The 15,845-nt window shown below is 37.3% G+C and overlaps 2 protein-coding genes across 2 annotated transcripts in view; one reads left to right on the forward strand and one right to left on the reverse strand.

The window, feature by feature from the left end:
* Positions 1-15,845, reverse strand: part of drc1 (dynein regulatory complex subunit 1 homolog (Chlamydomonas)) — a 548,506-nt gene that overhangs the window by 436,515 nt on the left and 96,146 nt on the right. The gene's annotated exons all lie outside the window — the stretch shown is intronic.
* Positions 1-15,845, forward strand: part of nbas (NBAS subunit of NRZ tethering complex) — a 262,104-nt gene that overhangs the window by 113,319 nt on the left and 132,940 nt on the right. Inside the window, exons 36-38 of the mRNA XM_079831768.1 lie at positions 3,615-3,788; positions 4,335-4,448; positions 7,457-7,580. Of these exons, the coding sequence (XP_079687894.1) occupies positions 3,615-3,788; positions 4,335-4,448; positions 7,457-7,580 (412 nt within the window). The remainder of the gene's footprint in view (positions 1-3,614; positions 3,789-4,334; positions 4,449-7,456; positions 7,581-15,845) is intronic.

The raw sequence follows: 15,845 nt of genomic DNA on the forward strand, positions 1-15,845 counted from the left end.
GAACAGCGCTTCTGCATACATCACGTCAGTGGTCTTTATTTAGTGTGACACTTTGAAGAGCAAATATTTTTTGAGTGATAAATCTTTGCTAATTGTCCTCTGAGTATTGTGCTTTACCTCTTTACAACAGTTTTGTGTTACTTTTTCCTGTATGTGAATAATTGGTGCCTTGATGTGCCCATGGACTTTTCTTTATCAACATTAACATTTGAATACATTTATTTTCACCATTTTAAACACCCTTTCACTTTACTAGTTCAATTTAAATGGTCCTATGTTGCGACGAATGAATTTTTAAACGTAAATGAATAACACATTAAAGGGGTCATGACATGAGAAATCAAATTTGCCTTGATCTTTTGACATAGAAGAGGTACCATTTAAACATCCTGCAAGTTTCATAGCTTAAAATGTTCTCCTCATTATAAAAGGTGTCGGAAACAAGTGGATTGGTTTATTTTTAAAGCGTCCTGGATCACGTCAGAGGATTATGTTTGTTCGGAGCATTTTGTTTTGTAAAAGAGGCGCAGTGTAATGGAGAGTTTGCAACAACAACAAAAAAGTCTGTTGAAAGATGCAGCCAACTGTATTGGATCTGAGCTGACAGCAGCTGCATCACAACCCATAAGTAACTGATTTCATAATACTTTGTCTGTAAATGATGGTTTTATATGGGTAATGTTTCAAAATACTTACTTGCGTGCAATAGCGAGGGGGCGTTGATACTGTTTCAGGGGGAGTTCTGGGGGTTCGAACGAACCACCCCTCACTGCCAAAGGTCCAGAATTGAAGTCCGTTTTTTTTAATAAACAGGTGTTATTTAAAGTAATGACGGCCAATAATTAGAATCTGGACCTCTGTATTTTTCCGATGTGTAGGCTATAATCTGTTTTCTTCATATAATGCATAAGATTAATAATGAATGTGGACATATTGTGAATTAATTTAAAAAAACATCTTAGAAAGTGATTAATAAAATATATTCTAAATATATATTGACCCTATGTTTTGTTGACTGCTTTAGGAGGGGAAGAGATTGCAAGATAAGGAGAATGAGAGAAAAAGAAATAGTGATGGAGAGGAAGAGAGAGCAGGATTGACAGATAGTTTACTGCTCACTGACTTAGTTTTAAAGCTATTTCTCATATTTGTTTTGGCCTTCAAACGTCTTAAAATGCACAGATTTAGATCAGAGAAATCTAAATTTTCTCGGGGGAGCATGCCCCCCAACCCCCCTAACTACCTAGTGTGTGTTCAGCAAAGTATACGCCAAACAATTCAAGTACCTTTGTTTCCTGACCAATTATACGTTAGTGATCCTACAAATGTACATTTAGTGACTTCTTCAAAACATCATGTTTCACAACATGAAACAACCACATGTTAGCTTCTAGTTCTGTCATGTGAAGTTGTGATTTAAACTTTGTGGGGAAGTTTTGATTATCCATGCCAAACAGTGTGTGTTTGGACTGAAAAAGGTGGTACATGAACTTGGTTAGTAATTTGACAACATTGTAGTAAATATGATGTGAAAAAGGTCCACTTTTTGAAAAAAAAAGGTTGGCTACGAGCCTGAATGATGTTAGCCATTCATAACAGTGGCCGACAAGCCCTCAAAGGAGCCACTTTTTTTTAAAAACGGATCATTTCAGACAGATGGTCAGAATGAAAGTTGAAAATAATAGTTTTTCCGCATTTGTTTCTTGTGCGAAAATTTTATTAACATCGTAAGTGAACCTCAATTAACATATTAAAAAATCCATGTCATGACCCCTTTAAAAAATTATTATTTTCATTATTATATTGAATCACAAGTTATTATATTTTTAAGAAGCTACCTTTTTTCTCCTTTGAAATGGTAAATTGTTCACTTTAAGACAATGAACCTGCAATAAGAAAGTAAAAAGTGCCAATTTGGACTTATTGCTTTACTGTAAGCTTTCATCACACGTTTTTTACATGAGCACCCATGCTTCATTCATGGCTATAAAATGGTAAATTCTTCCCCTTGATCATTACATTATAGTGGGCTATAAAGCACAGCCTCTGACTGAACTATGAGTTCAATGCCTCAGTGACTAACACACTCTGCATTTTTCATACGTTGTAAATATGGCTTCAGAGCCCAGCTGCTTTACTCATAGCAAGCACTGTTTTCACCTCACCATGAGAAAAGACACCCCACGTTTAATTATTAATGTGTGCACAAAAATACATTTGTGTAAATGTTTATTTTCTAAATGTGATTTTTAAAACTGAATGAAGTATTGATGAGGTCAAATGTGTGATTCAGCTTTGTACACACAGTCTAGGAGGGCTTTGTGAGCTAGCGCGCATTTCCTGTGTCTGACATTTTTGAAAAGTTCATCTAGCATTGTGGTAACATGTAAACACCTGCATTCCCTTTAGTTTTTGTCATGTTGCTACAGAGAGCTGCCAGTGCTTTCTCAGTGGATGGCAGAGAGCTTTCTCACTCAGGAGTCAATTTACGTCTCTGTGCCTATACCTTCATTTATAATGCATGTCGACTTTAGCGCAATGAGATGACTACAGTAGCGCTTTTGTTTGTTTTATAGGATTAAAAGGAAATCTCTGTCCCTGCTGGGATTTCCTCTAGTTTCTTTGTGTTGGCATTTTCCCTGCTGGGTAACCACATGCCTTAGGTAAATTAGTATATTTGCCACCTAATTGCAACATCATAACATTTACAGCCCTGACTGCCCATGATTTGGCATTATTAGAAGTCAATTTCTGACACAAATCATTGTAGTTAAATGTATGTCAAATATCTTAGCCTGATGATAAGTAGACCTGTTGACTTTGGCAATATTAATACATTTCAGGAGATCCATTTTGGGAGTGTTCTAGCCCTAAAATCAACCAAATGTCAGCATGAAATCAAAATTTACACTATTTACCTTCTTAAAGAGAGAGTTCACCCAAAAATGTAAATTAGCCCATGATTTACTCACCCTCAAGTCATCCTAGGTGTATATGACATTCTTCTTTCAGATGAATTAATTTAATTAAATAGGGATATTTTTCTTACACAAACGTATCGCTTCGCTTCAGAAGGCCTTTATTAACCCCCGGAAGCCATGTGGAGCAGTTATATGATGGATAGATGCACTTTTGTGGACAGCCATTCACTGCTATTATAACGCTTGGAAGAGACAGGACATTTTAATAGAACTCTGTTTGTATTCGTCTGAAAGAAGAATGTCATATACACCTAGGATGACTTGAGGGTGAGTAAATCATAATTTTTTACTGATATATGGCATCGTTCTATTACAGTTTTAGCATTTTTGTCTTATATTATCATGTTGTAAAATACTCTAGGCAACCATATTATTTTGGTTATATTGCTCATTAAATCACAGCATCATGGTCCTAATTTGTCAAGTTAATTCCCTTTTATTTGTCAAGCACTTAAACATCTTTTTTTTCACAGCAGCTTTAGAGAAAATACTGTCTTAATATCCCTGGTGAGAAAGCCAAAGGTGTCTGTAGAAAGGGAAAAAATCCTACTGTATATGGATTATTTGCTCTAGCTGTAACCACTGTAATTCGATCATTATGGCTCATGTCTAACCTTCCCTGGCTGCCCATAGCAGGCTGGAGCTGCTGTTCCTGGATCAATTAACCCCACAGACCTGCTGCACAGAACCACAGCCCGCACCATAGAGGTCCTAACCAACACCACCATGACCACCAGAGCCGTACTGACCTCCGTCAGCGACTCCCATTGGTGGAGGGAGTCCCTCAGCTTACTTCGCCCTCTGCACGTAAGTCGCATTTAAATTCGGGCTGAAAGGTTTTGTTCGCCACTCTCAGAAGTGTAACTGTGCTCCCCGCTCCATTATGCATCACTCCTCTTCAAAACACAACTGCCAGGAACAGGTTGGACAAAGCTCAACAGTGAGACTCGCCTGCACATTTTTTGGCAGGTTTCGTTAGGCCATTAAAACCTGGCATGACTGATTGAACGAACCTCTCCCCGGCCGACGTCTGCGTGTCTCTTTGTGAAGCGATTTGTTTTTTGATTTCCTGTTTCTGGTTCCTCAATCTGCGGGATTTGCCTGAGTCTTTCCTGTGGAATGGTTGATGACAAGCAGAGGCTTGTGCATTTATAATGGCCTTCCATAGTAACTCAAGACCAGAATCAAAAAGCCCCCCAACCCACCCACCCCCACTCTCGTCCTGGGCAGAAGGATCTGGCGCCTTACGAACGTTTATGAGCGCGGCTGGAACATTAATGGCTCCTGCATGCGTGTCTGTGAATGTTTTATGAATATTCTATGAATGTTTAATGAACGTTTATCTCCTCTCAGGGACAAGCTTCGGATAGAAGCCGTACCGGTGCGGCCAATCAGAATGCAGATCTGGAGAGGCAGGGGTGCAGTCCTTTCTACGAGGAGCTGTTCGATGATCCATATGTCAATACGGTAAATTTTACTATATCTCATTGCTTCTGGATCTCATCTGTCTGTGTTTTTCTCCTATAGCTTTATTCTCTCTCTCTCTCCCATTCCCATGTCTTATTAAATTCACAGCTGTGATGAAGGAAATTTTAATATATGAAGTTTAGTTCGGAGTGTGTATGTGGTTAATGATATTTTGTCATTTAATTACACTCATGTTGACTTCCCTCAGTGGGACACAAAAGCAGTATTTTAGTATTTCAATATTTTAGATAATGTACCGATCACTCTTTTCCTTGCAATTACAGTGAATCTGAAGCTCTCAAACTTCTAAAAGGAAACTGAGCACACTGACTATATTATAAAGTATCAGTGGTCCATATGACTTGTGCGCTATATTTCTGAAGCCATACTTTAACAAACATATCAAAATTAGTGAGCTGGTGAGTTTTGCCACTTCAATCAAGTACATAAAGGGGATGATTTCAAGAGTTTCAGTAAATAACTTTGGTCCGTTCTTTACACAAAGTTGTCATGTGGCTTCAGAAATCTTTGAATATAGCAACAAATCATGTTCACCACCTTTGTCATTTTGTTGTTTGACAACCAACATATTGTCCTGTTTTCAGTGATGGCTTTTGGAGAAGTTGTGGCACAAGGTCTGATACTGATCTTGTATCAGCATTAACAGCTTTTTTTCCTGTGATGCATGACTTAGTATATATGAAAATATATGCTGAGATGTTGATTAAATTCTTTGTCCAGATGTAAATGAGAGTCAAGATCTATAACATTCATTAATTCAATGATTGCAGTAGATGTATTTATTGATTGATTTATTTTGGGCGAAAACCCATCGCTATACAACTAAACTCATCATTTAAAGAACACAATTAAAGAACACAAAAAACATGCATTTTAATTTATGTATTTGTGTATCTACTGCTGAATTTATCAAATCAACAGAGAACACACTTGCAGTTTTGATGTTTTTATTTATATTATTATTTATATTATATAGTATTTATTTTTGATAAATGCATTAATAGAAAAAAATGCAGTGCTTCATTATGCAGTGAATACTAAACTGTCTTGGCAACATTACCCTTTAAATTTCGCAAATTGAAATTGCGAATTGAAAATACGGCCAATGGAAACACGCATTTTCGCAAAAACTCCCATATATCGCAAAAAAGTTTTTACGCTCGCATGAGGTGGTTTTTCAGGCAATTCGAAAAAGGAAATTTTTGCAAAACTGCAATGGAAACAGTTTTTTCGCCTTTACAGGTCACCTAGTACGGTGACGCATTGCTGCCACACAGGGCCTACATATCATTTTTTTCCACTCAAGTATGTTATAATAACGAGATCTTATGACGATAAAACAATATATATTTTATCCTAATAAGGACAGTGGCGTAACTTTAACCTTTTAATGACGGACCCCGGTGCAGCCACAAATATCATTACTGTCTATAGGCCTACTGTAATTAAGACATATATTCAAGAAAGGTATTAAAAAAAGAAAGACGCTATAGTTTCAGCCTTACTCAAAGGCCGCGGAAATAGCCCAGTTACGCACGTCAATCCATTCCCGAAGATCTTGGTTTGCTTCTTATTTATTAAATATACAGCCAAATAGTGGATTAAACATTGATCAAAATTAAAATACAATTTATACAAAACTAAATTAATTTTAAAGAAAGACTTTCTAGAAAACAAAATTCAATGAAGTGCTCAAAATCCATGTCCCCAGACATATGCGCACAACATATGAAATAAAAAAAATATAATATTTAAACATAGCCCAACTATGAAACAAAATAGGCTACGTTTACTTTAACCCTCTGTCTGACGAAGTTGTCGGCGCCTTCTGATCGATTTTGTCCTTTATGACCGCGGAAACAACTCACATACTCTGTCATTTTTAGCCATACAGATAAGTGCAAGATATAATTATAAACAGTAAACTGTCTACTTTTATTTGTGTACACTCACAATAACAGCAAAGGCCATGGACTTAGGGAACAGATTACTTTGCAACTCCAAACGCTCCAAATCATTTCAAAAATATATTTTGTTTATTAAATGCAAAGTTTTTCATTTCAAAAGCATTTCTAAATTCAGTTTATATTTCCAACAAACGAAATTCTAAGCCAAAATAACGAAGTGGTAAAAAAAAAAGCTTTGAGTTACTACCACCATGCAAATTCAAACTTTTCGCAAAGTGTCACAATAACCTGGCATATGTAAAAGTCGATCATTCTTTACAGATGATGGTATGTTTGGACAGAAGATGAGACGGAGCTCTTTATTAAACTCATAAAAAACAGTAGAATATAAAATGCCACAATTTATCAAGACCTAGAAGCAGATAAGATAGAGATACACCCAGAAACACCTCATATGTGCTGCTCAAGTGTAAGGTGCTTTCCTTGCCGTCAATGCTTGGATAACACACAAGTCTCTTTCCATTAAAAATAATGGTGTGCGGTGGCTGGGATATACATAAACCTAACAACATGCGTAGCATAATTTTTGGAATGACTTCTCACGAGAGGAAAAAAATAGTTTTAGTCGCATAACAAACGGCGTCATTTCGCAATATTTTTTTATCGACTTTTAGAAAATATCGCAAAAGTTTTGCGCAAATCTGTAATGGAAACGCGGCTAGTGTGTTTAATTGTTTTGAGAGCAACTACATTCATTTAGAGAAAGGTGTCAAATCGATTGAGAAAAACTGTAAATGGTTCTTTTGACATTTTTTTCCATCATATATTTTACAGTTTCAGTTAGTTTTTTTTTTATCACAATATTAAACCGATTTGGTCACACTATTAAAAAAATCTGTATGACTGTAACAGCTGCTTCTAAACCATTAGAATTATTCAGCCTTCTATAGGTGTATAATTGGTGTATAAATATACCATTGACCTTTGTTTTTTAGGTAGAATTTTAATGCAAAACTATTTCAGAATAAGTTATTACAAAAACAAAAGTGTAATATCCACTCTCCTCAATTTCTATTTCAGGCTGAGGATGTGTATTCCTCGTATCACTACACTCCGCAAGAAGACTTTGCAGAAGTTTTACTACGGACAGGCAAATTGGCTGAAACTAACAGCGAGGGACAGCATCTTTTTCCTGCAACCGAAGGTAGTGCTCCTTATATATACAAACATTTACACCTTAAATCAAGTCTCATCACAGTGACTAGTGACCTCAACCGTCCCAGTTAACCATCCGCCATCAGTCGTCTCTCATCACCCTCTTGTTAGTTGCAGTGTCCTTGCTAGGAATGCAGTAATCTTTTGCCCCGGGGCAGCTTCTCGGGTACCAACCGCTCCCTCCGCCTGGCCTCGTCTCTCCCTGATGTATCACCACTTGCTGGCTACATGTCTGGAAGAATAGCGTCATATTGATTAATTAATGTGTACTCACCGCAAGCAGACAGCAGTAAATAATGCACACCCTCCCGATACAAGAGAGATAGCGGCTAGTCAAAATATCAAGGCCTTTTGCTTCAAGATGGATGAGGCGAGTGAGAAAATCAATGCAGAGTGATGGGAAGGGTGCAGGAACTTTGGTAGAAGAATGCAAATAGCACATCTCCCTTTACCTCTTCCTTTCTTATCCTCTCTTTTAATTCCTCCTGTGTCACTGTCGTTCAGTTGCGCACAACAGGCGTAAAGTCACCTTCGGGAGGGAGAACGTGAGATGAAAGGAAAGTGCTTGTGTCAGGCTGATAATGCTAAATTAATGACCTGCACGCTAAAACGTATGCTGAATACACCTCTTATAAGAACAGTCATGGTTCTTTGCTTGTTTAGATATTACGCGCATGTCCTCTCTAATCTCTGTTCTTCTGTGTGAAATGCTTAAAGGTTATGAATTAAGGATGCTTTCCGCTGCTGATATGGTCAGCATTTTTCTTTTCTTTTTTCTCCTCTAGGCATCACATTTCTGACTATGCAAGAGTATTATTTTTCATTCCATTTAGAGGGGCTGTCAATCGATTAAAAAAAGAACAAATTAATTGCTAATTTTTCTGTAATTAATTGCATTTAATCACACATAACATTAAAGTTTTTAATAGATTGTTGAAAGTTGTTATAATGCTACTCTGCGTTTACTCCTCAGCTACTATGAGACACCTGTTGCACACTGCAGTAAGCTAGATCGATATTAGGCATGGTAAAACATGGTACTCAGTGTTTAAACCTTGTTTTCTTGATTTACTGTAAGACTAACTGTGCTAAGTTATATAACTATGATTAGCTTTCTGTCAATGAATGTATCCAAACAGTTGCTCATGTGTAATAAAAGACATAGTATATTAAAGTGTCTTTGGTGTTTCCATGGTTTCTACAAAACAAACGTAAATCGAGGGTTATGCAGGTATGATGTAATTGATAAGCAACGCACAGACAAGGTCTGTGTCCTGACTAAAATAGCTTATTTCTCTAGATTTAAACATTCTTGGAAACATTTTGGATAATGTAAGTACTCAAGTCAACAAAACCTGTCATATTATTCTAATGTTTTTTGGATATTTGAATCCAAAAATCTTACATACTGCGCCTTTAAGATTCTGCTTACGAGGATACTCGATGAAACCGGCATTTTGGCCTAATTTTGTGGGGGGTTTTATCCGTTCATGCACATAAAACAAAAACAAATTTCTGTGCGCATGAGTCGCGTGTGTCACATCATATAGAAGATTCACAGACGTTGGCCAGTACTGCAATGAGAAATTAAAACTGCCAGTAGGTGGCAAGTCATTTTTAGGGGCCAGATTTACTAAACTGAATTGACCGTTCGCAAAGACCCGCCCCCTTTAGTTACTGTTGCTATGTCTGACAAGCCATGGCGCTCTCACACCACACACGTTCTCACCAAAGTGGCATCACTTTGACAGCGAATAACTTTACATCTGAGGCGTTTAAAGACTCAATTTGTCCATTGTTTATTTCTAAAGAAACACGACAATGTATAACAGGCTCCATTACCTTGTATCGTACACTATCGCCCTGTAGAAGCTGTTTTTGTAAAAATAGGCTAACGATTGCGTCATAACCACGCGACTCTCTGTCGCACCGTAGAGAAATTACTGTATAGACAGGAGGAGAAGCTCACAGGTAATCTTTTACTGTCTTTGAGGCAATCGGGGGGACGTGGAGGCATAAAGTCCGATAAAGTCAAGGGAGAAGCATGGGGAGAAGCCTCAGTTGCTCCTGCTCACGCTCTCCGTCTCTGCAAGATTCGGTGATTCAGATATCACTTTGCACAACTACTAGAAGACTTACAACTGTCAGACAGGTTGCTCACGTCACATCTACGTCATCGAGCTCAGTCTGAGGCTGCGCAGTACGCTCAGCCATCAGGAAGTGAGTGCTTCTAATTGACTTCACTTTTCTCTGTTGAAGTCTATGGGGTCGCTGTGTCCATTTCTTTTACTGTCTATGGTTTTTACGTTGAGAAAATACATCGCGGAGCAAAGAGGACACTGACAACACGCCAACAGACAGGATAGAGCAAGTTACTTTTGATATGAAACAAAGTCTCAACTTTGAAATTGTAATTTTTTAAAGAAATTTAAACAATAAATATCGTTTTGTGGCTCTTTAATGTGTCGTGATCGCTGTAGCACCTCAGTTAAAGCTGCTCGTGACAGCTTTAACTGAGCTCTTCCTTCTAGTTCATTGATAAGCATGAAATAAACATGAATGAACACTAAAGGAAATGTTGTTTCAACCGCGGCAAGACGTCAGTACACACATAGGCCTGTCACGATAACAAATTTTGCTGGACGATAAATTGGCCAACAAATTATTGCGATAAACGATAATATTGTCGTTCTGAGACCATTTTCATCTAAAATAATGATAATGGCATAATAATGCAGGTACACCTTTTCAAAGATCAATAAACTTTTATTTCTAAAGACTATTTAACACTGAAAACGGAAAGCATTTTAAATATCCATAATAAATGAACAAAACAACCAAAACAAAAAAAGTAATGGACTCTCAGTCTGTTAACATAAAAATGCACTTGAATAAACAGCTGGGAAAGCTTCAACGGATGATTGTGTTTTAGGTAGTGCTGGGAATCGATAATTTTTTTTTAAAACTAATTAATTGCATTTTTTTCTGTAATTAATCATGAATCCACGATTAATACGTTTTTAATGTTTTGATATTGTAATAATTTCAGTTACTCTCCAAATTAATGTAGAAACAATTTATTGACTGCATATTTTAAATGTGTTGTATTGTCATGTTTTTATGAATGAAGGCCAGTATCACTGATGTCTCTATGAAACATTAATGACATTACAGTATAACTGAAAGCTCCCAGTTTCAACATTTATTAGGCTTTAAAAAACAACTTTTAATTTAAGTGAACTTAAAACAATCTTTACACAACCCCATTATAATAAATTTTATTTTTACCTGTGGCCTTCCCTGTTAGACATACAGAAATGTAACAGTTATCAAACACCTTTCTTAACTGCATAAATAATAAATGAAATCTAGATTAATCATCATTAAAGCTACAATTTTCTCTGTTCCCGTTATTCTTTGATGAACATTAATGACAGGAATCATCAGTGCTGCCGTCACTTTAAGAACATGACGCGGATCTCACGCGCTGTCCCGTGCATCTCATTTCCTCACAATTCTTCAAGTTCATTTAAGACGTTATTTAACTAATTTAAGACTCCTAATATGAGAATACTCAAAATTCTCTGTGTTGTTGTTATTGTTTGTTCATGAGCAAAAGAGAACTCGATGTGAGCAGGAGACTGACGCGAGTCTGACTGTGCGTTGAGTGTGTGTGTGTGTGTGTCAGAGTTCCTCGATTGGCTGACATGAGACGCAGCCACACAGACACGACATCGACAAGACACGAGAATGCGCTGTATGTCACACTTAGAAGCATTTACATGTATAAGAGCGTAATCATATAATGTAACGCTCTGCAAAAATGGATATAAACACAGACGCTGGAAATTATCGCGGCCGAAAAAATTATAAAGCTCATTTTTTTTAATCGTGTGATTAATTGATTTATTGACTATCGCGACAGGCCTATACACACACCGTTTTTCCAAGTTCAAGTCCACTGACATTAATCTACTAACTCTCCTGATTGCTTTGTCGGACAAAACGGCAGATTGGGCGATGTGATTGGTGATTCAATCAAACTTGCGGCGAAGGGTGAATTAGTGTTAAAGCGCAATTCCAAAAAGTTCCAATGGGACTGAAAAGTTCTGCACGTGATCTACTGACGACACGCAAATTAAAGAACACAGACCGCAGCCAGGTCATTTGCATAATGACCAACTCAATCTACCAGGAGCAGCGCAAATTAGCATCTGGTTTAAGGCATGCATTTTTTGGCAGTAAATAATGACACAAATACCAGTAAATTGACGAGCACAAACCTTAGTAAATCACCTTGCATGATTCATTTGAATACTCTCCTTCTATAAGTTTTGCGTCTGAGAGGGAAACTCCTACAAATGCATATGCAATAAATTTAGCCGCAAAAATAACCCTTTCCACGCCTTTTCAGCGCTAATTTTTCACTGCATGTCTTTAGTAAATCCTGACAGTTGTTTTTTTAACTCCAAAAGAGGATTTGCTCTGACACAAGCTGTTAGTAAATCTGGCCCTTAGTCTTTCTTTCATGTGATTTCATTCAAACGGCTGATTCATTCAGGAATTAAGTAAATGGCTCTCTTTATGAATGGGTTCACCCGATTGATTTGCTCAAAACGTTGATTCATTCAGAAAAGAAACACTGCTGTGTGCAGCTCGGAGATGCACAACTGTTCTGCTCTGGCTTTATAGGTAATATATTTCGTCAGCAAAATATTGTGTCTAAAATATAACACAATATTTACTTATTTATTAACTGTTGTGTAAAATCAATGTCACATTTGCACTATTCGGGACAAAAACAGCACTTGTGTGATGTTGCACTCGTTACTAGTGTGATATTGCTTAACTATATCATTATATCAATATGAGACAAACTCATAGAGGGGTATTTTTGTCCCAATATCTTGAATTTGTTGTCCTGCATCATGTTCATCACCAATAAACTGTATGAAATCTAAGATGAACTATGTAGGTCTTGGGCGGGTGCGTTAAATGCATGAATAATTTTAACGTGTTATTTTTGTAACTAATTAATAAAATTAACGCTTTAAACCGACAGCCCTATTTGTTTTTCAATAAATACGTTTATTTATTCCACCCTGTCAGCTTCATGTGAAGATTAGAAGGTTCTTTTTTCCTAAGTGTATTCTGTGCCTATCTAAAGCGCGTCTATCTTTTTTGGTCTCTCTCGCATAATTTTACACTCACACACATACACACTCTAGAATAGAACAGAGCGCAAGTTTTTAAGTGTAATGACAGCTTCCATCTCTGATCATCTTCGCTGTGTCTCTGTGTGAAGCCACACCTCTAGTTTTTCGATGTTAAAGGGACTTTAAGGAAAGATGTTAAAAGAAGCCGTCAAACAGCTGAGAACACTAAAACATTTACTGTTAGTAGCGCTATCACCTTTAGTATTTCAGCACACACAAGACTCCCTCTGCTCCAGCTGTTTTTGATAACATTGTCTTGCCAAGATTGTTTGACGTGCAAAATGCCTTTGATACCATCACAGGCTCAGAATAGCAGAATAAAACCCAACACGGTACTGCAGTTCTGTGAAAAATGGGAACTGATGGGCTGCCGAAAAAATTACTCTCACGTTACCTGCTGATCGTATTTGAGAGTCTGGTGCTGCATATGTCCCCACAGCAGTCTGCCTTTGTTTCTAACAGTAACATTTCTTCACTAGCTTCGTACATTCTGTTCTTGTGTGTGTTACTGCAGGGTTAATGAATGTTTACAGTCGTCCCACAGGGCGTTTGTGGTCAGATCCTAATTGATCAAATCTAGCCACAATGCCTGTAAGGTTTAGTTCTCTGTTAAATGAGGTGACGCTTACTCAAGGTCATTATCACATAAACTCGACAGATGGTTATAGAAAATAATCATGCAGTATGTTGAAGTGTCTCGTATAGATCCATTGCTGACCATTACCTTCTTTATAACTTATGTTCTTACATTTGTTACAGAAGTTATTCATCTTTGTTAAAATACAACCGTTCATTGTTAGTTCATGTTAGTTCAGGTCCATTAAATAGTGCATTAGTAAATGTTGAGATTAACTTTAGGAATAATAAATGCTTTTGAAGTACAGTACTGTGCAAAAATTTTAGACGCGTTCGTTTTTTCACAAAAAAAACAGTGGTTTTAAGCCATTTATTTATATCTTTTGCTATAGTGTGCCAGTAGGAAATATCATTTTACATTTTCAAACATTTCTTTTGCCATTAATTGTAATAATCCAGTGAGATTTTTGAATGCAAAAGGAGTCTGACAACACCCAGCATGCTACACACAGAGATCTGATCTCACCATAACCGAGTCTGTTTGTGATTTACATGAAGAAACAGAAAAAACTGAGACGGACTAAGGCCCCGATCAGACAGAACTCGTTTTTCATGTTTTTTAGGTTGACGGTTTTTTATTTAGAAGTTGTTTTTTTGTGTTGCTAGACAACCCCTGAATCAGCTATCTTGTCAGTCTAATCAAGATAACCGTCACCACAATGGAAGGCCTGCCTCTCCATTCATTTGATTGGACGATGATGACGTCGGGCACTATTCTCCTCCGAGTTGTTTTTTTTTTTTCAACTTCAGGCGCTTAGGCCATGTGTCCACCAAAGTGTTTTTTAACCACCTGAAAATGCTAGGCGCTCTGTTGAAAATGCCTTGCTGTGAGCGCTTGAGAGCATTTTGGCAGCGCAGCGTTTTATTGTTGCGACTCTTTGCTTGCTATGATACGGAATATCCGCGGAAGTGTTACTATTATTTCATTTCACATATAGTTGGTTTCAGTATTGTTTGTATATAAAAATGCAGATAACAATGTAAAGTATTTGTTCTGGCTCTTGTTTTAAATTATTTTGTTTCGTTATTATGCTTCTTCTTGTCATCTGTTGACGTTGTACAAGCAGAATGTGGCGGTTGGTTGGTGTTGTATTTGTCCCGCCCCTCCTCCACTGTGATTGGACGGCTGGGTCCAGTGATGAACGCTGCGTTTTATTCAAAGTTGAACATTCTTCAATTCACCCTTCGCTGCAAGTTTGATTGACAGGCGATCTGACCAATCACGTCGCCGAATCTGCCGTTTTGTCCGACAAAGCAGTCAGGAGAGTTAGTAGGTTAACGTCGGTGGACTTGAACTTGGAAAAACGGTGTGTACGGACGTCTTTCCGCAGTTGAAACAGCATTTCTTTTAGTGTTCATTCATGTTTATTTCATGCTTATCAATGAACTAGAAGGAAGACAATCACTTCACGAGCATGTATTTTCTCTACGTGAGAACGTATGTGGTGTGAGAGCACCATGGCTTGTCGGACATAGCAACAGTAATAAAAGGGGGTGGGTCTTTGCGAAAGGTTCACAGCGAAAATAGATGCTCATCGCCTCGTCACGCTCCTGACTGCTTTTAAAAACGCGGTGCTCCCATTGAAAACAATTGAAAAGATACACTAGCCTCTGGAAAAAAACGCTTTGCTAGACACACGACCTAAATCCAGAAGAACTGCAGCAACGTCTCCAAGACACTTGAAGAAACCTACCTGCAAAGCTACAGTACTGTGAAAAGTGATAGGCACTTGTGTAAAAAAGCTGTAAAGTGAGGATGCTTTCAAAGATAATGTCATAAATAGATTGTATTTATCAATGAACTTTTATTAGCTACATCAAATCAATATCTGGTGTGACCACCCTTTGTGTTTAAAGCAGCCTAGGTAGTAGGTACACATGCACATAGTTTTTCTGGTAGCTTTGTAGGTAGGTTTCTTCAAACATCTTGGAGACTTTGTCACAGTCTGTCTCAGTTTTTTCTGTTTCTGCATGTAATCCCAGATGGACTCGATGATGGTGAGATCAGATCTCCGTGTGGAGCATACCAGCTGTTGTCAGACTCCTTGTGCATACAAAAATCTCACTGGATTAATACAAATAATGACAAAAGGAATGTTTGGCAATGTTGGGAACTACACTAAAGCACACTACAGAATAAGATATAAATAACTGTTTTAAAAAAAAAAATTGTTGTTGTTGTTGAAAATACTAACATGCCTAAGACTTTGGAACGGTACTGTATTGTCAGTTTATGTTAACTAGTTAATTAACTAAGGTTTACTAATGGAGACTTATTAAAAAATTTGACCGAACAATAATCATAGAAAATTTAAATATTTTCAATCAAAATCAAGCATGTTTTAGTCCAGATTGAAATGTAAAACTGTTTAAGTTCGAAAGTAAGTAGCACATTAAGTATT

The sequence above is a fragment of the Gobio gobio genome, assembly GCF_949357685.1.
Source record: "Gobio gobio genome assembly, chromosome: 12".
Lineage (NCBI taxonomy): Eukaryota > Metazoa > Chordata > Actinopteri > Cypriniformes > Gobionidae > Gobio > Gobio gobio.